At 36.0% G+C, this 26,273-nt stretch overlaps 1 protein-coding gene across 1 annotated transcript; it reads right to left on the bottom strand.

Annotated features, from left to right (window-relative positions):
• Window positions 1-1,887: 1,887 nt before the first annotated feature.
• On the bottom strand, window positions 1,888-10,351 carry LOC122583406 (probable disease resistance protein At5g66900). The gene is made up of 12 exons (XM_043755811.1): window positions 9,780-10,351; window positions 9,412-9,598; window positions 9,160-9,298; window positions 8,817-9,121; window positions 8,520-8,716; window positions 8,062-8,312; window positions 6,822-7,502; window positions 6,333-6,736; window positions 5,580-5,935; window positions 5,240-5,460; window positions 2,332-5,118; window positions 1,888-2,214 (listed from the first exon to the last, which is right to left on the bottom strand). The coding sequence occupies exons 1-11, from the start codon at window positions 10,262-10,264 to the stop codon at window positions 4,262-4,264; spliced, it is 4,083 nt and encodes a 1,360-aa protein (XP_043611746.1). The 5' UTR covers window positions 10,265-10,351; the 3' UTR covers window positions 1,888-2,214; window positions 2,332-4,261.
• Window positions 10,352-26,273: the final 15,922 nt, after the last annotated feature.

Here is a 26,273-nt window from a genome sequence, read left to right as displayed (position 1 = left end):
GTCTAAAAAAAATAGGATACCGGTACAATAAAAAAACAATTATATTTTATATATTGTTTAGGAAAAAAGAGGTGGAAATAAATACCTATTAATTTAGTTGTAACTTTTTAATTGTAAATACTTTCATATATAATTGTGGCCCAATAATAACAACACAATTATATATTATACATGAGTTTGATTAAGTTGTTTCCTGAAGCTATTAAGGTGTTTAAGTATGTTAAACAGGATAATATCACTTTATCTAACTGGAATCAAGCATCCGGTATCCTCTCTAATCACAAAACACTTGATTTTGTGTTTTATTTTCATTTTTTTTTAAAATGACATTCTAATCTACTCATACTCCTAGATTACACGCATGTCTAGAATGAAACTCAGGACTCTCGAAAAATCCCTAGTAATCCACCCCCACGAATGTGAGAAGTGAGACTTTAACCCAAGTGGATTCCTCCAAGGTCAAAAACCTTACCATTGGGTCACCAACTCAATTGGCATCTTTTATTTTCACTTGATGTTAGAAGTTTTAGGTGAAAGAAATATTTTTTTTTTCATTTTTACAACTTATTTGTATCTTTTTAGTGAAAATTTATTTAAAACTTAATATAAAAATATAAGAAAAAATATATAATTTTCCCAAACGAAATATTATATCTGCCCAACTTAATAAATGAATATAAATAAAACTTAAAATTCTTAATAACTAGTTTTAGAATAAATTACATGGATGCCTAAAATATACATGAAATTACGTGTTTGATACCTCACGTGCATGACACGTGGCTTGACTTAGCGGTCAAATAGACGACCGTTAGTAATAGGTATGGTCCTAGTGGAAAAGTGAAACTTTGGGTATGATTAATATGGAAAAGTGCATGTTTAGATATGGTCCGAGTGAAAATTCAAAAATGTGTATCAAAAGAGTAATTTGGGGTATACTTTAGGTACGATCCGTGTAACTTACTCTATATGTTATGTTATATAAATTGTGCTACGGATCCTTTGAAATATTGGATCCGCCACTGGCCACCCTCGAAGACGCTAGTAGCACCATCTGCATTTGGTTGGTTTCCTCCGAAGTTAGACGCATCAAAGGAGAAGAAGTGGGTCCCGAATTTGGTTCACAATATGTATGTATATAAACTTAATATGTATGTATATATAATTATATATTCACAGGAAGCATCGAAAAAGAAGAAGAAAGGTGAGCCAGAAATATAATATGTAAGTTTAGCCCCTCAAGTATGTATATATTTATATAAACATTTTATTAGTTTTAAATATTTCAGTTTTACCATTGAAATGTTTTACTCCATATTTTCTATTTTAATGTTTTATTTATAATGAATGTAATTTTTTTATTAAAATAAAAATTAGTTTTTTTATTTATTTTTTTTTGTAACATATAAGTTGTTTGTTTAATGTTGTGAAAAATAAAAATGATATAAAAATTAATAGATGAATAGTAGAAGTAGTGGGAAAGAAGTGAGGGTTGAAGAGGGTGTTCTTGCCTAGAAGAGAGAGAAACTGATGAATAATGAAAGAAGTAGGTTAGAAGTATAGCATTATAAAAAGGGGCCTACTTCATTCGTTGGGTTCGGCTGTCAGTTTCAAATCTTGTAACTATGACAATATGGCTATGATTCTACTAGGTGATATGAAATTATCTAATTAAGGTGCCATTGCTTATGTGACAATAGGTGATATGAAATTATCTAATTAAGGTGCCATTGCTTATGTGACAATACTTAAAGGGTGATCCATTTGTACACCATCGTCGTTTAGCCGTACACCACTAAGCACATATTAAGGTATTTGCATTATATGTTAAAAGAAAGTATGTTTTATGGTATACGCCAAAAAGAATATGTACTAATCACCCACTTGTAGATCACATAAGCAATCTCGCTTCTGTTAAATAACTAAATAAGTTCACATGGAATATACATCAACTCATAAACCATGTGGACTATTAAGTCATATTTCATAAACCATGTGGACCATTCCTTATTTGCAATGTTAATAACACCTTCTCGTGGTCTCGAGCACAAGTGAAAACCACTTCCAAAAGATTACAACATTGTATTCGTTCCAAAAATAACATTAAACGTTCTCAAAATATCATTAACACCACAAAATACATCATTCTTCGACATGCATTTGTAATTTCCTTTATCTTTTCATCTGTTCGGTTGCTGATAACTTCTTCAATCTCTATAAAAATATGAAAAAGAAAAAAAAATAAAAAATAAAAAAAACAGAAAAAGTTAGAACCCAATTAATATTTTGTATATATAACATATAAAAAAAGCAACCAAAGGTAATTTTTACCAATGGCAATGCCGTCATCATCCAAGATGTCATCAACTTATCCAGGTATATATAGTTACTCGACCTTCTAACCCAATCTTGTGTGCAACTCAACACTTCCAATATGTTGACAGCCTTCTTCTATAACACACGGCCTGTATTAAGATGTCAACTTATCCATGTATATAGTTGCTCCACCAATGACATTTGAATTGTGAAGATACCTAACAAGACACTAGTAATGCTAATATAGAAGATTTCAATTTTGCCGTTCAAAAAAAAAACAAGGGGATTTCAATTTTAAACATGAAAACGTAAATTAAATCACCTCAACTGGGAACCTATTTGCATTCCCCTGAGTATGTCAAGGACGGAATTGATATATGCCTTGGCCTCATCAAAATAACTTGTTAATTCGATTACAACCATTGTATGTCCTTTCCACGTGTATATAGTTCACGAGGCAGTCATTCTTTCCTTACGATTTAATAGCATCATCTTCAACAGGTGCTTCTTGAGATCCGAACCAACGGTGTCAAACTATGCTTTGTATGTTTAAACAACTTTCCCAACCTATTCTCAACATCCCTGACCAAAACGCCGACCAAATTCTTAACGAAAGTTTTAGACATTGGATTATGCTGGGGAATTTCATTCATAATCACCGCTTTAAAACAACGTCCAACAAAAAAAATTCCTACTAGGATCGATAAAGGCCAAGTAAAAATAGTCATTAAGCTTATCGAACCTCCCCCAATACTCATCTACCTTTTCTCCCATTTGCCTAACCATATGAAGAAAATCATCATTGGTCTCCACAGACATAAAGGCTTTTAAGTTGCCGAAACGGTTGTTTTATCTTTAAACTTTTCTAAATACAAGCATTGAAGTCATCACGATCGGGTATTCTTACTAAATGACACTCATAACATGGATCTTCACTTTCATACTTCATAAAGACTTTATGTAGGTCCACGGCAATTTTCAACACCTCATAGTTGGAATCCCACCTTGTTGGACAATCAACACACTAAAACTTGTGCAATATGAGTTTTCCTTTCTTCATGTATTTTTTGAACCCTGTCATCTATGTGTCAATGTCGTACCGAAATTCCTTTTGCACATATTCAACTTGTACAACTTGAAAATGTTTCCCTTTATCATACAAGGTAGGCAATTTTTTTAACAAGTACTCTATAGCTTCATCATTGCTAGACCATCAGCTTTATAATCATGACATTTTGAATCCCCTTACAATTATACAACGCAACAACTCAAGACCAATGTCATCTCCCTTGCGATTTTTAATGGGGCTAAAGTAAATAATTCTTTTATGCACGACCCAATTTTCATCAATAAAATGATCGGTTACTACCATATAGTTCTACTTTTGAAATGATGATGATGTCCATGTATCATAACTCAGAAGTAGTCAAGTGAATGGTAGTCTTCAGGTCACTTAAATCAAACAATCTACTTCTTTCTTCAATGCAGTATTCGGCAATGCAGTTTGACGTAATGGTGATTTTACCTTCCCATTCAATTGGTTAACCAACCCGGCAAAAGCCCAATGTTCTACAAGCTTAAATGGCACTTTCGCACAAACAAAAAAGTCTAATAAAAATTCCTTAATGGTTTGTCCATCATGTCTCCAAAACATTAACACTACTAGCACACTTTCTACTCGTATCTCTGTTAAGCACTAGGTCGGCTTGAGTTTCTATACTAGCTCTAACTTAAGGATCTAGTTCACAACATTTCATGTGTTTTAAGACTAGACGTACCATACTTTATCAGGTCAGCTTTGGTAAGCTTTTTGCAATGCTTGCATCATCGGCTTGTGTTTTAAGATCTAGTTCACTCCATCCGGTTCTTTCTTGTAAACATTCTCAAAGAATCACCAACATTCGGACCACTCCTTACCTACATTTTCAGCTTTCTATTGAGTTGTTCATTTTCTTTTGAGTTTCTCCAATGCTTGAACAGGACCCCTGCCTTTTAGTGGTTTTAATCTATCTTTTTCCACCACATGTAGCTCCACATTATATAACTCCTTCCACTGATAAGATATTTCTTCATTGCATACAACCACAAGTGTGTTAGATATCTCTTGTATAGATGATGGCAATTTAGTAATTCTTGTACAACCTTCCATATATATAGTACGTAGGCCACCTAGCTTTCCAATCTGTTTTGGCAGCTCACTCAACCTTATACAATATGAAATATCTATGATGCTTAGTTTCACAAGTCTCGTGATTGATTCAGGCAACTCTCTCAATTTTGTACAAGAACGGAGATTCAGAGTTTCCAAACTAGTCAACTTAATTAAATCTTCATGAACCCAACACAACTCCTTGCAGTTTGTTATGCTCAACTTCTGAAGATGGGCACCACTACACATTAACTCTGGATATTCTACTAAATCTTGGCAATAATCTATCTCAAATTTATCCAATCTTGGCAAGAACTTGAAGTTGTTACTGCTGACATTGTCAAAAGCAGTACCTATTTTGCACTCTATGAATGACAATTGCTGCAAGTTCACCAAAGATAAAAAGGACGTGCCTATGGAGGGTATAGTAACATGTTCAAACCTAATCCTTTTGAGATTGGATAAACAGCTGAGACGGTGTAAATTCACAACTACTTCCGGCCGTGGACCATTGTTTTTAAGATGTAAAACTTCTAATTTTGGCATTTCCTTCAGGAAGGGGGGCAAGGAGTAGGTCGGTGACACAAAGTTCAAAAGCATAACTTTAGCAAACGGGGCCTTCATGTTCCACCATTTAGAAGAGAACCACTCTCCTGCACAAATGTTTTCTTATTTAACCACCAGCAGCTTATATATATAATATATATATTCTCCTCTTCAGCTTAAAAACAAAAGATATAACTTTCATACAAATTTATGGGAAAGAGGCAAAACCTGTGGAGATCGACAATATGTGGGCTTGCATAGGCTTATTAGCTTCTCTGATAGATACAGACAAGTCTTCTCCATGTGCATATATAATCAACCTTTTCCTGTGTGCAACTGGTACTTCTGCTTTGCTATTCAAGTGAATAGCAAGCTCCCTCAGCAGATCGTGTTGAGTAACAAATTGCTGGTCACAATAGTTAACCACTGCACCCGATTCATTCCTGTGACTAAACATAAAATTTGATGATTAACAGATTATATACAATGAGTGTAGATGTTTCAATTTTCTACAAAAAAAATCATTTGTTTAAAGTTAATTTGGATGTTCTAGAGGATGTGGAAGTACCCAATAGTGGTAAGATTGACAAGGTTTCTGAAGGAAAGACCAACGAGTTTTTTAAGGGTATCACATCCCTCGTCATCATGGTTGTATAGATGCACCCACATATCTTGTAGTGCTCTAGCAGGGATCCGTTGATCTCCTGGGAATAACCCAAAGTCCAAATAGCATTCCTTCAGTTCATCACCCAAGTTTTGATAGCTTCTTTCTAGACAAATACGTACTTGATCGTTCAGTTCTAGAACCCTCATACCAAGAGACATTTCTTTTGACACATATCTCCACCACGACTCATCTCTCCCTTTTAAGATACCGCCAACCACTGACAGGGAGAGTGGATGTTTCTTACAACTTTTCACCATCTACAAAGTAGGGTTAGAAACATGTTAGTCCTCCAACCAAGTATTATGCACCCAAAAACACGAAAATCGGCTTTTGTATGCTACGAAGTCCATGACATTGTCTTAACGTGTAAACAGCTTTGATAATTTGCTGAAAACACCAAACCCATAAGAAGTACTCCGCAACTTATTGTTTGTTGTTCAAAACTCCATTTTTATTCATGGGGTTAATTTGTTATAGACCCCCTCAACTAAACTACTTCTCACTCTACTATATATGTTGGATAAGTAGTTTCATTTGATTTAACAGAATATAATGGTCAGTCACCCTTAGTCACCCTTTAAAGCACTAAAGCAACTAAACTTTTATTCCTTCGTAAGTTGGTAGTAAAACTTTAAGGAATACAACATTTTTTACCTGATTCACAAGATTTCCATTAATGGTAGCTTTTGGTGTCTCCTTGTTTTCAGTAATTGTTGAATGGTATAAGAGAGTCTTGGCATCCGTATCGCTCAAAGGGTCAAGGTGAAACACGTCATATTTCAAAAAGGGTGTCCTTGATGTTACAAGAATTTTGCATCCTTTGTTAGCAAATGTAAAGTTATCGAGAAACGAATCGGACCACACATCATCTAATATTAAAAGCATCGGAGTTGACACTTTCACACGCATAAAGTTCCTCAACTTATTCTTTGCATCTTCATTGCTTTGAAATGATATTGGTTGACCGAAGGAATTTGGATTGAAAAGATCATTGACAATTACCATTAGGTTTGGTGCTTCTGAAACTGTCACGAAGAAGATATTCGCACCAAATTTCGCTGTGCAGGAATAATATACATGAGTATTAAACAAGCAAAACCAATTAATACTATCTCATATGTAGAGTATGATCGAGAATGTTACCTTGAATTTCAGAATCATGGCATAACATTGTTACTAAAGTAGTCTTACCACATCCACCACCGGCGACAACAACAACAACAGATCTATAGATGGAAGCATCATTACCATTTCTAGGAGATACAGCATCAATGTCTTCAATGTCAGAAAGAATCTTCGCCTTCAGATTTTTTAATGGTTCATCGAATACCACGATGCTTCTAGGAAGGACAGGAACTCGCCAACCCAACTTTCCCCTTTCACTTAGTTCATATCTTTCTATTTCTTTCCTCGCATCAGAAGACAAAGCATCCATTCTTTGCTTAACATCACTCGCTTCCGCAATTATCTGCTTGATGTCCTGCATCTGATCTGCTTGAACTTCGAGTTGAAAAAATCGTTTCAGCTTGTCATTGACATCTTTTAGCTTCAATGAAACTGTGAACTTCTTGATGAAATTCACTCTGATTTTTAAGCATTTGTGGACAAGTTTTTGAGCATCCTGGATGTCATCTAAGAACATTTCCAACTGTTGCTCCGTACGATTCAGTTTCTGATTCCCCTTTACTGCATCCTCAACTATTGGAATTATTCTCTCTAAAGTAAGTTGGAGTTGCGACAGTTCAGCTTTAAAATTGGCAGTTGTTCGTGCCACATAGTGTACAATGCCAGATAGTATGGATATCGGCTCGGAAAGTAGGAGAACTGAAATATCAAAGAATTACAGAAACGTTAGAAAAATAGAATAAACCCATGGTCTAAACATATCGGATAATATTTATATTATTATTTTAACTATAAGTTGTTCATAACTTTGAATTATAAATTTTGTTTTACACAAAACAGATATCGTCACTTTATCTACACTAGTAAAGAGGTAATTAAATTGGTAAATAGAATAATATCATGTGTCACTCTAATAGATCATTTTTATTTTAATTACTTTAGAGATACAAAAACAGATATGAACTGACAACTTAACAATAGTACAGTTTCATGCATCTTTATATATTTTGGTGATACAACTTTTTTATGCAACGTTTTTTGATATTTTAATTGTGTAAAAGATGTATCAATGGAATCCAGGCCTTAAATTCGTTTACATTGTTGAATGGTATATTTGATAATTAATACATAATAATGATAATGCATAACACACTAGGATCGAGGGAGAGCTTCTATCAACATAGGGTTAAATGGAATTTATTGGAATACTCGGTTTATTTTGTTTGGCAAATTGATGGATTAGTGTCATGAATTTTACCTTGAATTTCAGAAGCATTGCTTGGCATGGCCACCGAAGTAGAATTCCCACATCCAGCAGCAGCAACAGCATCAAACATAGCCGAGCTAGCATCTGAACTGCCACTGCTATACATTGAAGTGGCGTCATCATGATCATCAGTAGCAGCAGCAGCAGTGGAAGCATCATCAAGAAGGCTGGGAACTCGCAAACCCGCGTTTCTGCTTTCACATCCCAGTTGTTTTCTTATGGTAGAAATCAACAGAGAACTACTACAGAAAGAGATGAGAGGCCGAAATGGAGTTAGCAATGGTGGAATGAGTTTATCCCCCTTTCAGGTGAGCATACCGATTCCAACATTTTTTTAAAAAAAAAGTCAGGAGACAATCATGTCTCCCTACTGCATTACACAGATTAGGATGCCATAAATCAGGTTTCGGGTTTTATATATATATGTAAAATATCCAGGAACTTGTTACCTGCCCTGCTCCGAGGGGACTTTTGCCGAGGAAGTAGCTGGCTTTAACCAGGAGAAGAGGCCACGCAACAAACGCTTGAACACTCTTGGCGTTTTTTCGGCTGTTGGCGTTGATACATCATCATAATCATCCAGACGCTTGCGTTTTCCAAGTGCTTCTTTCTTGAAGAGTAGAGATTTTTCAGTTGTGAGGGTTTCCTGAAAAGAAGAGGCAGGGAGTTAGGGGTGTGTGTGTGTGTTTTTGTATGTATATAGAAGAAGATCAGGAAAAAAAAAAAGAAGAAGAAGATGATCTTACAGACTGAGTCGTGGTATGAGATGAGGTGCGGTCGGGAGCCTGAATTGCTTTGCGGGTCCGTCCATCCGCGATTGCTTCCAGCTCTTTTAAAGCGGTTTCCCACAAAGGCAAGGGTTTGCCAAACAGGGTAGAGCCCAAGACCTCGAGGGCTAAGGGGCGGCCTTCACAATGTTGTACAAGCCTTTGTGAGAGTTCCAAGTGGTCGTGGAAAGGAAGATCTTGTGAAAAGGCGTGCAGAGAGAAGAGGCGAAGAGATTCGTGAAAATCCAAGGGTTTGATCCTGAAGCATGTATGGCTGAGATGATCTAGCAGTCCTCGGAGCGTGTGGTTACGATGATCTTACTTCCTCTGGGAAATAGGTCGGGCCGTGGCACCAAGGCATCGAGCTGATCAGGCAGCAGTAGATCGTCAAGAACAACGAGGACCCTTTTAGGGCGTAGGGGATCCTGATCCATGCCGCCCTTGTGGATGTCTGCAAGGAGCTGGGTTCGGGCAGAATCTAGTTGAGAAGATAGTCTTATATTTGGGAGAAAGCTGGTAGCATCGAAATGTGAGAGATTGATGTTGTAAGCAACTTGGGCAAGAGCGGTCTTGCCGATGCTCCCATGCCAGAAATGACTCCGAGCCTAGCATCAGTAGAAGCATCTTTTAACCAGATGTCAACATCTCGGAGTCGAGATTGGATGCCTACAGAGTAGGAAGGGACGTTCAAGGGGGTGGTGGTTGGGTTGGATAAGGCGACAACATCTTTGACGATTGTCTGGATGAATACAGCTTCAGACCTATGATTAGACGAACACAAAACAGCAGGTCCTAAATATGAGGCATGTGTATACATATATTAGCATAATAATAAGAATGGCGTGGAAGAAATGAACCCATCCCTAAAACACTTTTTTTTCAATAGGAAAAAAAATAAAAATGAAAATTGGGGGAAAAATAAAACAAGAAACAAAGGGTTACCCAGGTTGCAATTGGTACTTAGAAGAAGACGCAGAAGAAAGCTGGTTCAACCAAAAGTCGTCCTTAGTCTTCTGGTGCGTTTGACGGTACCTACCGATCACCTGCTGTGGACTCACATCATAATCATAGATTGGAAAAACCACCGCCCCGTTTGAATTGGAATTAGAATGTTTCGATTTCATAATCTCGGTAAGCTCATCGAGACACCACGAAGAGCCAGCTGCATAGATTTTGGTGAACACAATAATAGCAACTAGAGATTCTTTGATTGCTTTTTCAAATACTGATGTTGATGACGATTCTTTTTCATCCGCTGATTCTTCGTTGATGGCTGTTCCAACTGCCAGATCCTGGTCGTAGAAGGTTTTGAATCCGGTATTGGACAAAGCGGCGTAGAGGTGATCTGTAAATGTTTTTCTGCGACTAGTGTCTTCCCCTCGAAAACTCAGGAAAACATCATAACTCTTCTTCAATTGGCTTCCCATGGATTGAAAAGGAGGAAAAAAAAAAAAAAATCCCCAAAATATAGAATAGTAAAGATAGCCAACACTGGCACACACACTTGGATAGTTGGATCTCACCTTCAATGAAATTGCTGGTGGACTCGTATTTTATTTTTGCTTATATCATTACTCGGATTGTAGGGCCATATACTAGAACTATTATATTAACTTTTATTTTCATCTCTATTTCTATTTTAAATTTTTAGTAATGCATTGTAGGGTCAAAACTTTTTGCTACAATACCATTTTTGTCCTTTTTATTTTCGAATTTCTTGCTCTATTTATTTTTCCATGTATATTTTTTATTATAAAATTTTGGATTCTTATTTCGCATTTAGGTTCCGTCTAACCCATACCATTTTCACCTTTTCCTTTCACACCTTCATATCAACATCATATCACTTCTTTCTCATTTTTCATATTTTAAAAAACACTTCTACTAAAACTATATGTTTAACATTTCACGGCTTATCATGTTTTCTCCATTTTAAAATTGTGGTAGCTTTCTCCATAAAATTCAATAAGAAAAAAACATTGTCAACGCTAGAAGTGAGAAAACGTAAACAAAACTCACACACACGAGAAAGTGTTTCACACTTTTTGTTTTAGTCTGTCCTTTTTGTTTTTTTTTTTTTTTTTAGATTTTGTTTCTTTGTAATATTTTGGTTTATTTGTGCAAATTTTTAAAAAGTTTTTTTCTTTGTGACATTTGTATTTATTTTTGTCATTTATTTTAATTTTGCACAAGCTATTCATTTAACCCTCTTTTTTTTTTTTTGATCGCTTTTATCCCTTTTTTCTATAAATATTTTCGGACTTTAGCTTTTAATTTAGTTGATCTTTTTGTTTCTTTTGTTTTACGTATTTTCTAATGATTTTAACATTATGCTTTACAAATTTGAAAGATTGTCGTATCTTCTAGGGCAGAGGGGGACAAATAAGGGTTGTAACTAGACAACGATGGATCTTTTACACCATCCCATCCTAGGTTGAAAGAATACTTGACCCTAATCACCTAATGCAAAAGAATAATATTCATTAGAAATAGTGAAAGGAATAACAAAACTCCATGGATCTACAGTCGATCGAGTTAACTCAGCCATTTCCTCGGTCGCCTTCTGAAAGTCTGCTTCATTCTTACTGCTTCGATCATCCCCACCTTTTTGCAAATTGAAGCGAATTGGGTCTTGATTGCACCTTGAAAATGAGCTAAAAATGGACTTTCGCGTGAATCTGAAACATTGGGACAACAAGCGGGCGAGCGTCCAACCAATACCATATTTTTTATTATAAAATTTTGGATTCTTATTTCGCATTTAGGTTCCATCCAAACCAAACCATTTTCACCTTTTCCTTTCACACCTTCATATCAACATCATATCACTTCTTTCTCATTTTTCATATTTTAAAAAACACTTCTATTAAAACTATATGTTTAACATTTCACGGCTTATCATGTTTTCTCCAGTTTAAAACTGTGGTAGCTTTCTCCATAAAATTCAATAAGAAAAAAGCATTGTCAACACTAGAAGTGAGAAAACGTAAACAAAACTCACAAACACAATCCCTAACCTATTTTCAAAAACAGTAAAACGGTTATATAATGTTTTAAGTTCATGAGTTACCTCAGTGTCAGAATACTTTGAATGCTAGCCACGGCTTTCTTGTATTTCTTCTCTCGGTACTTATCTTCCATGCCACGTGTTAAGTTACCTTGCACCATATCCTTCATCATTTTGTATGCATGTTTATTATGTCCCACAGTGTCTCAATATTCAAGAGTATAATGGACACAGAACAGTTGTAGAGGGGTGTTTGGTAGGAGGGAATCATAGAGAATGGAAATGTAATAGAGAATGGAAATAGTGAGAAAGAGAATGAGTATTTGAAAAGAGAATGGATTCCGTTGTTTGGTATCCACAGAGAATGAATATATATAAAAAATAAAATTTTAAATAATAATACATTTATTACATATAACATCTTAAAAAAAAAATTTCTTTTCCATTCTCACCCATTCTCTACAATTTGTAGAGAATTGAGAGAATGGAATTGATTCCCTTTTCTCCTTTCTCATTCCCTTTCTTCGTCGCAAACAAACAAAGGAAGTCTTTCCCATTCCCTTTCTCCCATTTCCATTCCATCATACCAAACACCTCCTAGGGGTGAATACAACTTTTCCTAATCTTTACCAACTTTTTAGATAACGTTTTAAAGACTCAGTTTATAACTTAAACAAAGTAAATGACAAGAATTAATAAAACAGTATAGCAATAAAAGTAAGAACACATTCTTGCACACAGATTGTATTTTTCAATGTAACTCTTTATTAAGAAATAATCTATACAAAGAATTATAGGGTTGTTGCGGAAACAAGATAGCCTACAGATATCTAAACAACCATTTGAAATGACAAAATACAATCGAGAAGTTTCTACTCAAAAGGATTAGCCAAAGCTGATCATAAACACACTAAGCTGTGTGTAAGAGCAGAGAAACTTTGATGAAGAATGATTATCAGGAAAGTCACCCATATGCAAACAAGGATTGAAGCTTTTATAGGCAAAAGCTTTTCATCTATTGGTGTCCAATTAAGCCACGTATTGTAATTCTGACAGAGAGAATATTTGATTGTGCCTTTCATGGTACTTGTGGTCCCCCGACAGATTCTCTTTCATCCAATCACAGTATAGACACACATATGTAAAACAACCACCAACCTGGATTCTATGAACCTTCCTAGTTACGTCATTTGTCCATATCAACAAATCCTAGGTTGTTAGCCTCACTTGATTGTCAGACACAGATTGGGCCTTTTGTCGAAGCACCAATCTGCCTAAGTGTTTCCAAGCTGACTACTAATCTCAAGCTGTCTTCCACTATCAACTTGATCTTCCATCTTCAATCCTCCTCTTCGACTTGGATTGAATGCATTAACCATATTGATGCAGCTTGAATAACACTTGTTTCCATAAGATTACAATTACAAAGTATGAAGCATGATCTGGGTCAGAAATGGATCGCAAGTTGTGTCAGCTTAGTCTGACCCATATCAGATTACAAGTGTTTATATGTCAAATTTGTCATAATCAAATTTACAAATAGCATTGGGACTCAACAATGCTTGATTTGTACGAAAACTTACCACCTACGCTAATTCGAGATCCTTTTGTGAGCTCTTGTTCAAACCGTAGAAAACGATTTCCACGAATTCTCCATTGTAGACCCGTACCCATGGAAATTTCTAAGCATCTCCCTAAGCCATTTCCATGTATCAACTAGTGACTCTCCCTCGTCTTGCTTAAATTCATGAATGTCATGAAGTAATTTTCATGCCAACCTCGGAGTAAAGAATCGCGAGACAACCCTTTCGTGAAGTTGACCTCATGTAGTATTGGTGTTCTTATCGAGCTCCTTGAACCAAGCGCGCGCCTCTCCCGTGAGAGACGAAGGAAATAAGCTAAGCTTCACATTGTCCTTGGTGACATCTCCATATTTGAACATCTTACATAGATCGGTCAACTTGCTTATGTGCTTGTGTGGATCGGATTTGGCTCGGGCGTAATATGGATTGTCTTAAATTTGAGGTGATGCCCTTTTACCGAGAACGATTCTTAGGAGTCTAGATGGCCGATTCGGGTGTTGGTGGAACGACCCTCGTTCTTTCCACCATGGATCGGTCAAATCTATCCCCCATTTTGGCTTTGTTGATTGGTGAGTTTGGCTGTAAAGGTTTTTTGGGTGATGATTTTGGTGATTCAGGTGGTGTGATTTGTGTTTGGTCAGATGAAGTTGGATTTGTTGGATCTAAGGTGAGTTTCAGTGATGAGGGTGGAGTGATGTTTTCTCGGTTTTTCTTATATTTTTTAAATTTATCCAGATGTGATGTGGAGCTATTGATTAACGATCCCGACCTTAGTAACATCCTAGATAACTTGCAAAACACAAAAAACAAGTCAAACGCACCAATATGAAAACCAATTTATATAAATTAACATTTAGAAAGTTTAGCATACAACTTTTCTCAACGAAGAATTTCAAGAACTTCACGAAGATGTGTTTCATGATCAGACTGACTCCTTGAATAGATTAAAACTAGCATGGTACCTGCTCGTTGCAGCGGGATACCATTGACAGGGTGTTTTATGTCGTCATTATTGAAAACAATATAAGTGAACAATGAATTAAACGAGATACCATGATGATAATGTAGCTTCAATAGCAGCCAACGTTAACAAAAAATACATGTATTAACTATATAAGTTTAGGTAAGAGTGTGAGAGTGGTTTAGATAGGAATGCATTAGAATTAAAATAAATAAGGGCAATTTTATACATTCACATGGTTACATTTTCAACTCTTATGAGAGAAAGTGTTATTTCATTTATATGATAGTATAGATATCATCAATGAAAACTATCATAGATTAATCAAGGAAAGGAAGACATATACGATCCATGAGATCCATGAAAGCCGCATGAGCGTTTGTCAAGCTAAAAGTCATGGCCAAGAACTTATAATCTCCATAACGGGTCCAGATAGCAGTTTTCGAGATATGATCATTAGAAATCATAAGTTATTGATAACCAGAACGAAGATCAATCTTTGAAAAGTAAGATGCCCCTTGAAGTTGATAGAATAGATCCTCTATACGAGATAAGGGATACATATTCTTGATGGTGATTTTGTTGAGTTTTCAGTAATCGATACACATCCACAAACTTCCATCTTTCTTTTTAATAAAAAAGACGGGAGCACCGCAAGGAGAAAAACTTGGACGAATAAAGTTATATTAGGAAATTCTTGAAGTTGATTCATCATTTGTCACACCCCGACTAAGGCGGAAAGCTCGGGATGCGATGCATAGTACACGTGTCATGGATATTACGTAGAGTAGCTACATGAATACTTATTTAACACACATTTCATAGAATTCAAACATAAATATCCAACATAAAATCAAGACTTAAACAAAACATAGATAAAACTCCCACACAGGGGATTAACACTTAGGCATAATGCCATAGTCTAAACATATAGCAAACATAACAAAACATAAGATATGCAGCTCCAAAACGCTAGTCTGGTCTGCTACAGGTCACCATGCTATGCTCCTTAACCACCTCTAATGTGGTTCACATGTTCACCTGAAAGGATACTCAAAAGCGTCAACACAATGGTTGGTGAGTTCGTAGGTTTTGCAAACAATTATCAAGTATGGTGCCAAGTCGAAATATCATCAAGATCCACACAACAATATGGCTATCAACTTACTTATGATAGCAAGAATCAAGTATCTTTATGCCACCAGCACTTACGGTATACCAGGCCTAAGGTGCAAGTATCAAGTATCAAGTATCTGATGCCTCCAACTCCACCATAAGTATCAAGTATCAAGCCTCTCAAACTTCAACATAGTATCAAGTATCAAGTGTCAAGTATCTAGTATCTGGTGCCTCCAACTCCACCATAAGTATAAAATATCAAGCATCTCAAACTCCAACATAAGTATCAAGTGTCAAGTGTCAAGTATCAAGTATCACAGTGCACATCATACAGTACAGTCAATAGCCATAAATGATGATAGACACAAAGGCACGAGTATCCTTGATGTGTGAAATCGGGTTTAATAATTTATAACAAGATCTACCGCTTACTGACTACTACACACTTACAGGCAGTGTACCCGTTCGTATGTAATATAGTTAATTGGTAAGACCAGGATCGATCACAAGGACTGAATGTTGTACTTAAGGTTGTAAAAGTGTAAATCAAGAGAAAGTTTGGTTTGTGACCGAGTTGTCACTTTGCGTTTCAGAAAGCTAATTAATCAACAAGTAAAATAAATGAAATACTCAACCGTGTCAATCGAGAGTATGCGAAAATAGTTTGAGTTGTAACAATAATTAAAAAGCCATCTATGTCGAATCCGCTACACAAGAAGTTTAGGTTGCATATGGTTTAAGCTCAAAATTCAATAATGTTGGTGACATTAATCGTGACAAGTCAAAACCACAAACGGGTGCACAACGTTTGTAAAATTTACTCATCACCTAATCAACCCAATTTCTTGCAACAAGTGTACCACCAACCTATTACAATTCCTTGAACTAACTAGTTTGTTTGATTATCTAAATAACAATTTTATCTTTGTGAAAGAAACTTGGTACCACCAACCGTTAAATTCACTTAACAAAGTAATTTCTATTAAACTTGTATTCCTTACTATCATACCATGACCTAGCAAAAGTTGTTCATAGACAAACAACTAAAATAATACTTGCATTCAACTAGTACCATTATTGAAGAACACAAATATCACCAAAAACACAAATTTAAGTAGAAGAAATCACTTCATTAAGATCTTGACAAAATGTTAAGTTAAACCAACTTGAATTCAAAATACTATGCAGCCATAACTAATTGTTTCACTTCATCTTCATAGATGTATAAAGATTTAGCTACTCATAATGTTAAAAGCTAAAGATTGAAATAGAAAGGAAGACATAATGTACCCAATGTAGAGAACAAATCCAAATCGAAGTTACAATCGAGCTACAATGAGAAACAATAGCTAAAATTAATCTTCGAGTCTTCAAATGATGTTGGGGTAGTGAAAAACTCTTCAAAACCCTTTAAGTGTGTGAGCTAAAGTGTCCAAGAATTAGGTTTGGGTGGAATGGTGGATGGTATTTATACCCCAGGAGAGAGAAAGTGGTGATGTCAGATGAATCTCACGCCGCTAGGGACTTGGATCGCGCCGCTAGAGGTGTTCTTGAGCATTTCTGTCCGAAAAACAACAAACTCGCGCCGCTAGTAGCTTCCCTCGCGCCGCTACTGGGTTGAAAACCCTGGCTTGCGCCGCTAGATCACCAGCTCGCGCCGCTATGTACTTCAGGCTAAAGTTCTGACTTGAATTTCCTCAACTCGCGCCGCTAGAGCACCTCCTCGTGCCGCGAGGTCTTGCCTGGAGTTGCCGTTTCAGCTTCGTTCTTCTTCCGTTATTGCATATGGACCACTTTTGAGCTATTTTCTACCATTTTGGAGCAATATACCTGTTGTAGGCCTGAAACCACTAGCAAATACCATAACGCACCACAAAACAAGTATAAACGGCTATAAAACTAGTACAAAACGTCCAATTCGGTGTAGGGAAACATGTACAATTTGAGGCTTATCAAACCTCCCCACACTTAAACCTTGCTTGTCCTCAAGCAAGTATGCACTTAAACAATCAAAGACTCAAATTGTCAAAACAAAATATAGTTAAGAGAGAAGTTTCCTACCAAGCGGTGTTGAATTCCAAAAGCAAATGCATTTAAAAACTAATGAGCAAAGTTTTAGACGAAATCAGAAAATTCTACTAACCTAAAGCAAAACCATCTTTCGGTTACAATTAGTTACCTTCCTATGCTTGTGTTTACCTCTTTAACATTTTTATCGTTCCAATTGACCTTAAGCTCGTTCTTACTAAGCTTATAATCCACTAGCAAGCTTCAAAATTATTATTGGCAACATAAGCAATATTCCACAATGATTATCGGTATATTTTTCCACTTAAACACCCACGCCCTTGGTTTTCCATAAGGTTTTCATTACTATATACTTGTGAGTCTCTTGATAAAACATACTCCTACGGTCTAGAATTGCAACTCTATCCACATATTAGGTGATCATACGAAAGTGCACTTTAAGCGTCCGGCCAGCGGTTCGCTACGGATACGTGAGTATCGTTAAGAGACATACATCAGAACTCAAGGTTGGGTTGCATATCCAGAGACCATGCTCTAAACACTAACACATACGAGAACAAAATGTTTTTTTTAATTTAATACCCGTGAGTTTCTATGAGACCCGTGTGGCGAACTTTCGGACAACTCGACCCAAGTTGAAGGCTTTAGGTGAGCTAGATAAATGAGTTACCCCAAGGACCTACTTATTCGAATCTCAAAGCCCACATTAGCATTAGACCATCGAAAAATTGTTTTGCGCGTGTTCCCGCATATGCCACCCGTTTTGATGCCGAAGCACCCCAGGCACCCCGATATAAAGACCCAACATAATGACTAGAACTACAACCTATAACATAAGAATTAAGGGTCGGATTCTGCTTTTGACAACAGCCGGGCGCAGACCATATGTTAAGTCAAATTACCACAAGCATATTTAATACATTTCAAGCACTTTGCACACACAAGTTGTAAAATTCAAATGGAAAACTTCAAGCGGTGCCTACCAATACATCATCTAGTGAAGCTATTATTCACATTTGATTTATCATTAAGGTACAATTAGCAAGCAACCTAGATTATATTGAAGTTCAGAACAAGCCTATTGCCCCTTGGAATGATGAAATGCCACAAGCACTAGAAAAGGAAAGCTAAAGGTAAACAATCTCAACTTCTACCCTGGATTAGAAAAATCTTATATTAACTTCATTTTCGTCTTTGCACAAAACCTGTAGCCTCAAAAATTTAAAAACATAACCAAAATGCTAATAACGGAAGGAAACTTCAAAAGAAATTTTCATTTTTTCTGATTTACCATTCCCCCTCCCCACAGTTAAGTTGTACATTGTCCTTAATGGACGAATAACTAAGGTGAACAAAATTGGAAAAGAGGAAAAATGCAAAATGTAGAAAGGAAAAATGAAAAACCTCCGAGTGAAGCCAAAATTTAAGTGGGTGCTGAACTGACTGCCAGCATAAACCCGCTTGTTTGTTCCAAAAACTCCAAAAGCGATTCCAAAAATTGCAACGTGCAACCATACAATCACCTGACAACAAAATAAACAAAATACCGAAATCCTAGATAGTTCATGATAAAAAGAAATACAACGAAATCCATAATGTCTCATCGCCTACACGGCGGAATTACAGCCAAATTGAAACAAATTAAAGTGCAAATGTCTAACAAGTTTCAGAAAATAGAAAGAAGAGAAAGTGAATCAATTCTCCTCCATGTCATGAGAAGAAGGGACACCATCACCAGCATCAGGATTGGCTGGCTCACCAAAGATACCCCTGTAAAAGTCAAAAGCATGCCTCGAGTAGCGCTCCCCACTCGTATGCCTATATGTGCCAAACTGGGGAATATCCGGATGGTCCCCTGCTGTCCCACTTGTCCCGACCGTACTCGAACTCGGACCCACCCAACTGGGTTGCTGCTGCGGAGTGGGTTGACCAGGGTGTGGACAGAAGAAACCAAAAGTAGTGCTGGCAGGCATAAAGATGGGAGGAGGACTAAAGTCCCGAGTAGGCGGTGGTGGTGGTGGAGTCTCTGGTCAAATCATATGATCAATATAAGGCTTCCAATACTCGTTCTGGTAACCCAAGCGGGTCACCTGGCTCCACATCGTCCGTGTCCCATCCACTAGCATATCTTGAGTATCTCGCACCTGCCTCTGCTCCATCAATATCTGATCAAGCTTATTCCCCCAATCTGCAAAATCATAAGAAGGATAAAGGTTAGGGGGTGGCGAGTGCTCCCTTGGTGGCGAGTCCATCCTCGATCTCTGTGCAGGCGGCTCCTGCTCCCCGTCTGAGTGTAAATCACTCGAGTTGGTGGTCCTTATTATTTTTTCCTTTTTCATTTCCTTGATGTCCAAAAGGGTGGTCTCCACTCTAAGCGTAACCTCTGACCGACCCTCGAGAGTATCACAACCGAGCCTTTCTACCATCTTGGTTACAAAATGACCACATAAATACCTATGCTCCTTGCACCTATACAAGTGTCTAGCCAAAATATATGGAGCACAACAAAACCAACCAGAAGTGGGGAGCTCCTCAAACTGTCTGAGCAACCATAAATCATCAACAGTGACCTTATCAGTGGCATTTCCCCTATGGAGGAATTGACTAAACCGACCAAAGTTGACTAAACCGACTAAAAATGATTAAATCGAAGCAGTAATCGAAATCCGAGGTCTCGATTGGAATTTGAGGTCTTAAATTGATCTTGAGGTCTTAAAATGAATTTGGGGTCTCATTTCACTAAAAGACAAAACTGAAATTAAGAGGCTAGATTTAAGAGGCTAAATTTGAGAGGCTAAATTTGAGAGGCTAGTAAATCTAGGGTCTTATTTAGAAATACAAGGTCACAAATGAAATACGAGGTCACATTTGAAATACCAGGTCGCTAATGGAAATAGGAGGTCACATTTGAAATACGAGGTCACATTTGAAATACGAGGTCGCAAACTGGAAAAACGAGATCGCAAATCGACGGGGTTGTAAACTGAGCTGTTCTTCCCAAAAATTCATTCTAGAAAACCTTAATCGTTTATTTCGATCTGAAAGGTGTTTTTAACATCAGATTGTACTTTTAGACTGCCTAATATGATCGAAAAACAATACTAAAGTCGGAAACTCGAAAAACGGACTTAAACACAAAAACCCATTTGAACAAGGTTTATAAAAAGTGTACAAAAATTCCTATATCTCAATATTTTGTTAACGAAATCACACGAAAATTTGACAAAAATTGTAATAGTATCAAGCATATCAAACTCCAACATAGTATCAAGTATCAAGTGTCAAGTATCTAGTATCTGGTGCCTCCAACTCCACCATAAGTATAAAATATCAAGCATCTCAAACTCCAACATAAGTATCAAGTGTCAAGTGTCAAGTATCAAGTATCACAGTGCACATCATACAGTACAATTAAATAGCCATAAATGATAGACACAAAGGCACGAGTATCCTTCCACCCCAAAACATATAAAAAGAGGGGCTACGAAACTTACCTGACTACCAGCAACAAGATCAAGCTACAAAAGATATCAGAAAGCAAGTAACCGGTACGCAGTCAATCTGTTACAAGTTATCACAATTAAGTATTCATTCAATATAGGTAAACGTGTTCATAACGTGTCGCCAAGTGTTGACCAAGTTTTCCAAAAGCGTACTAGTTTGACTTTGACTAGATTTTACGAGTTTGACCAAAGTTGACTAAACCGACTAAAGTTGACCAAAGTTGACTAAACCGACTAACGTTGACTAAATCGAGGTAGTAATCGAAATCCGAGGTCTCGATTGGAATTCGAGGTCTTAAATTGATCTTGAGGTCTTAAAATGAATTTGAGGTCTCATTTCACTAAAAGACAAAACTAAAATTAAGAGGCTAGATTTAAGAAGCTAAATTTGAGAGGCTAGTAAATGTAGGGTCTTATTTAGAAATACGAGGTCACAAATGAAATACGAGGTCACATTTGAAATACGAGATCGCAAATGGAAATACGAGGTCACATTTGAAATACAAGGTCACATTTGAAATACGAGGTCACATTTGAAATACGAGGTCGCAAACTAGAAATACGAGATCGCAAATCGACGGGGTCGTAAACTGAGTTGTTCTTCCCAAAAATTCATTCTAGAAAACCCTAATCGTTTATTTAGATCTGAAAGGTGTTTTTAACATCAGATTGTACTTTTAGACTGCCTAATATGATGGGAAAACAATACTAAAGTCGGAAACTCGAAAAACGGACTTAAACACAAAAACCCATTTGAACAAGGTTTATAAAAAGTGTACAAAAATTCCTATATCTCAATATTTTGTTAACGAAATCACACGAAAATTTGACAAAAGTTGTAATATATGATTCTAAACGTTTTGGACGTAAAAAGTTTGATACTTGGCGTGTGTGGTGCGTGTATTATAAGAAAAACCAAAAATACCAAAAAGAAGAGCATTAAGTGGGTTTTGATTTTATACCTTAAATATGTAAAATATGAGTTTGTAGAGATGTTTAGTACACAAAAACACTGTTGTTAAAGCTAAATTTAAACAAAATAAGGTTTAATTTTTATAAAACTTGATGTAAAATGGGGTAGTAATGGTGAGGTAGTAAAAGAGGGTTTGTAAAGTGAGGTAGAAATTTGGGGTAGCAAAAGGGAGGTAGTAAGGGTTTGTGTGTGTTTTTTGTTGGAGGCTAAGTTGATGGAATGGGGGTTTTGAGCAGAATAAGAAGTATTCATATGTAGGGTAAAATAGAGATGTTTACTTGCTAACACAAAAATACGATGCCAGATTCGTAAATGCAATGCCAGACATAAATACGAGGCTACACCAGAAATACGAGGCCAAGACATAATACGATGCCGAATTTAAAATACGTGGTCGATACACAATTACGGGGTCGTTACACGAATACGAGGTCGTATTTTCAAGTTTAAAATTTTAATTTGACTAAAATCTTTCGCGGTCGACTCACGGGTGTTACATCATTCCTTGCATCTCGGTTGGAGCAATACAATATGGAGCTTTTGCAATGGGTGTAGTACGTAGAGTAAAATTTATTAAGATTTATCAAATGTATTTTCGTATATAAAAAATGTTTAGACTATTATTAGTGTGCATTTCAAAAGTATTATCTTTTAATAATTAATACCAGTCAGTGAGAAGTATAGAAATTTTTCTATACATGTTATTAGTTTTCTTATAAAAAATTAAATTTTCAAAATAAAATTCAAACTAAAACAAGTTGTTGACATCACATACATCACTATCGGAGTCTTTCTCCTTCACAACTGTATTATTAATAACAATTACCTCTATGATTAATATATCCTTAAATTTAAATATTATACTTTAAAAGAAAGTTATTGAACTCGGTTAATATAAATCTGTCTATATATTAATTTTTTTTATATAAATATATTAAATTTTCAAAAGAAAATTCAACTATAACAAGTTGTTGACATCAAATACGAACTATCACTTTTGGAGTTTTTTTTCTTCATATCTGTAAAATTAATATCAATTACTTCTATGATTGATATATTCTTGAGTTTGAGTATTATTTTTTTTAAAAAAGAAATAAATAATCAAACTTGGTTTATAAATCTCTCAATATATTAAAAGAGGATAAATTTTGGCTTATATGCATCTTATTTAATTGCCACATAAGCTTTTTACATACTTGTCATATTTTTTATATCTAATGCTTTTTTAAATAATGTAGATTAATGAAAACTATGTAGTTCCGAATCCCCGTGTTGTGGGGCTGTGATAACCGTATTTGCTTGTTTTTCTTGTTTAAAGACAATACCACAAACAGAGAATCATAAATGTGTTTACCTTCATACTATCAAATTTGTAAAGCATAATGTTAGGGAAAAAAAATAAAAAATACATAAAACAAAAGAAACAAAAAGATCAACTAAATGAAAAGTCAAAGTACGAAAATATTTATAAAAAAGGGGGTAAAAGTGATCAAAACAAAAAAGAGGGTTTAAAAAAATAGTTTGTGCAAAACTAAAATAAAAGACAAAATAAATTCAAATGTGATGAGCGTCCGTTTTGTGATTAAAAACCTATTGAAAGACTTCGTTTCAATGAATTATTATTCCAGAACTATTGGTACTTAATGAATTGTATGTTTATGCAGGTTGATGGAAGATGCGAGAGAAGGTAAATGACATCAAGTAACTTAAGAAGGAAGCCTATGAAGTTACAAGACACAAGAAAGTGATTTGGGAGTCAAACGAAGATACAAAAGAATGTACAGCAGCCACCAACGCCGCTGGCCACAAGGCAGTGCCGCTGGCCAAGCCACTAGTGTCGTTGGCCCTATGAAGCCCAGAACCAACGCCATTGGAAAGCCCACCAGCGCCGTTTGTCGGCCCATAACAAAAACCGACTTAAAAACCTATTTAAGTCGAACTAACCTTAAACCCTAAGAGAGAGCCAATTCAGCATCCCTAGCCGCCAAGAAACAACCCTAGGTCGACTTTGCAGATTTCCATAAGGTTTTGGAGCTTCTAACACCTTCCGATCTTCATACTCGGTCTAGATCTAGCTTTATAATTTTACTTCTCTTTTATTTGAACAATGTCTATTATCTTCACAGACTTTGTTATTCCTTTAATAATGCTAGGCTAGTAGGCTGAATACTTATTTGTATCAATGTGATCATGTAGACGCTTATTGTTTTACTGTGTTTGTTTAGATTCTGTTGGAGTGTGTTTACTATTTATCGTCGATCCATGTTTATTAGTAGTTCATATTGCTATTGGTTTTATATATGAGCATATTAATTTAATTCTGATGGTTGTCTATGATCATACACTAAAACTAATATGCTAGGACAGAAAATGACTAGTCGATCTATAACTAGAAGTAAAAGTTATTCACTTGTAACCGAGAGATCTAGAACCATAGTAATTAGGATGAATTGAACATGATGCTTAACAATGTCAGACGCGATCCTTTGACTTGGAAATGAGCATTGTGGTCACCGGAGAGAATTATATCTGGCCATGGATTAAAAGCTGGGTAATTAAAAGATGAATTAGTAACACAAACTTTAGGTCATCAATGCTTAAACAATGAATCTAGAGAGAATTTGTTTATAGGGTAGTGTGAGTCTAGCGACAGCAATAACTAGGTGAAGTGAATCCAACGAGAATCTGAGCCGTGATGAAGTTTCCAACAGACTAGCAAACCAGTAGGATAGTATTTGGTCGTACCATGAGATCGGACATGCCAAACAAGTATTTTAATTTAATTAATGTTAGCTTTTCTTCAATACTTTCAGACCTAGCTTCTCGCTGAATAAGCGGTTGCGGCTATTTTATTTATTTTTATTGCATTAGTATAATAGAAAATCGTGACAACCCCACAACCGCTAAAATTACACATATTACTAGATTAGGTGACGCAACGCGTGCCTGCGAACGATCCTATAGCTTATCACTAGACTATACTACATAGACCGGGTTCTCTACCCGTTAGTGTGCTTTAGTTTTGTAAGGTCCTATGGTTGCATGGATCGTAGTAAGACGCGATTCGTTATGTCAAGAGTGCGGAATCCTCTTGAGATAACTAGATTGCTATTGCCTTCCGTCGATTAATGAACAATTAACCAACCTAAGGTCACACACGAAGTAGTAATTCGTGTAGGAGAACACACGAACAACAAATCAACTTAATTCGTAAATTCGTCAAAAGTTCATTACTAATTTTCGTGAATTAGTGTTGTATTTATACTACTAGGGTTTATGTTCGTGTATACCTGGGCTTCACACGAAGTGATTAAGGCCCGATCTACCAAGACAAGCTTGTCCTCGTGCTGACATCAGCACGAAGACATTATAACATGCTGATGACGTTAGCACGAGGTGCGTCTTCTTGGATACTTTATTTCGCCCGCACATAACGTTCAACCACTGTTTAAGTATACTAAGACACTTATAACCTTGGTTCTACGTCCGTGTACCTGCAAAACAATATATAACACACTAAACACTATACAAAACATAAATAGATATAATATTGAAGTTCAAACGTAATCATTAAATACCAACAAAAGTTCTTATTTAAATGATTACAAACATAGTTCCTAAAACATAAACGATAATCAAATCTATGTTGTTATTGTCACACAAATCTGCATCTATAAGTTTTAAGATAGTTACTTGTACAACATTATATAAATTTAAAGACTAAAACAATCTGCACATCAAAATGTCACAAAGAAAAAACCTTTTTAAAAATTTGCACAAATAAACCAAAATATTACAAAGAAACAAAATTTCTTTAAAAAAAACCAAAAATGAAACCAAAAGGATAAACTAAAACGAAAAGTGTGAAACACTTTCTCGTGTGTGTGTGTGTTAATTTTTTTTTTTTTTTTTTACGTTTTCTCACTTCTAACGTTGACTATGCTTTTCTCTCATTGCATTTTATGGAAAAAGCAACCTGAGTTTTTTCAAGAGAAAACTAGAGAAAACATGATAAGCTGTGAAATGGTTGTTGAAATTATAACCGTTTTACTGTTTTTGAAAATAGGTTAGGGATTGTATACAAGGACCTCAAAGTGATTGTACACAGGTGCAACAACTACGGTGGCGAGGGCTATACTAAGGATTCCGAATTGGCTGTCGAGGAAGTCAATTTGTTCAGAACCAATACCAAGGAGGCTATTAACGAGGCTTATTCCAAATAAACCCCGATAATTCTAATTTCAATTCTAATTATTCAAATA

The sequence above is a fragment of the Erigeron canadensis genome, chromosome 9 (assembly GCF_010389155.1).
Source record: "Erigeron canadensis isolate Cc75 chromosome 9, C_canadensis_v1, whole genome shotgun sequence".
In the NCBI taxonomy this organism is placed as follows: Eukaryota; Viridiplantae; Streptophyta; class Magnoliopsida; order Asterales; family Asteraceae; genus Erigeron; species Erigeron canadensis.
The sequence above is the reverse complement of the archived record's forward strand: the minus strand, read 5'-3'. Positions and strand labels throughout refer to the sequence as shown.

Excerpts from the sequence above, each read along its gene's own strand:
- LOC122583406 (XM_043755811.1), bottom strand. The coding sequence starts at position 10,264 with ATGGGAAGCCAATTGAAGAAGAGTTATGATGTTTTCCTGAGTTTTCGA. Across the intron at positions 9,122-9,159 it reads CGACCTATTTCCCAGAGGAA|ATCATCTCAGCCATACATGC; the intron begins GTAAGATCATCG and ends GAGGACTGCTAG. Across the intron at positions 5,936-6,332 it reads ATGGAAATCTTGTGAATCAG|ATGGTGAAAAGTTGTAAGAA; the intron begins GTAAAAAATGTT and ends CCTACTTTGTAG.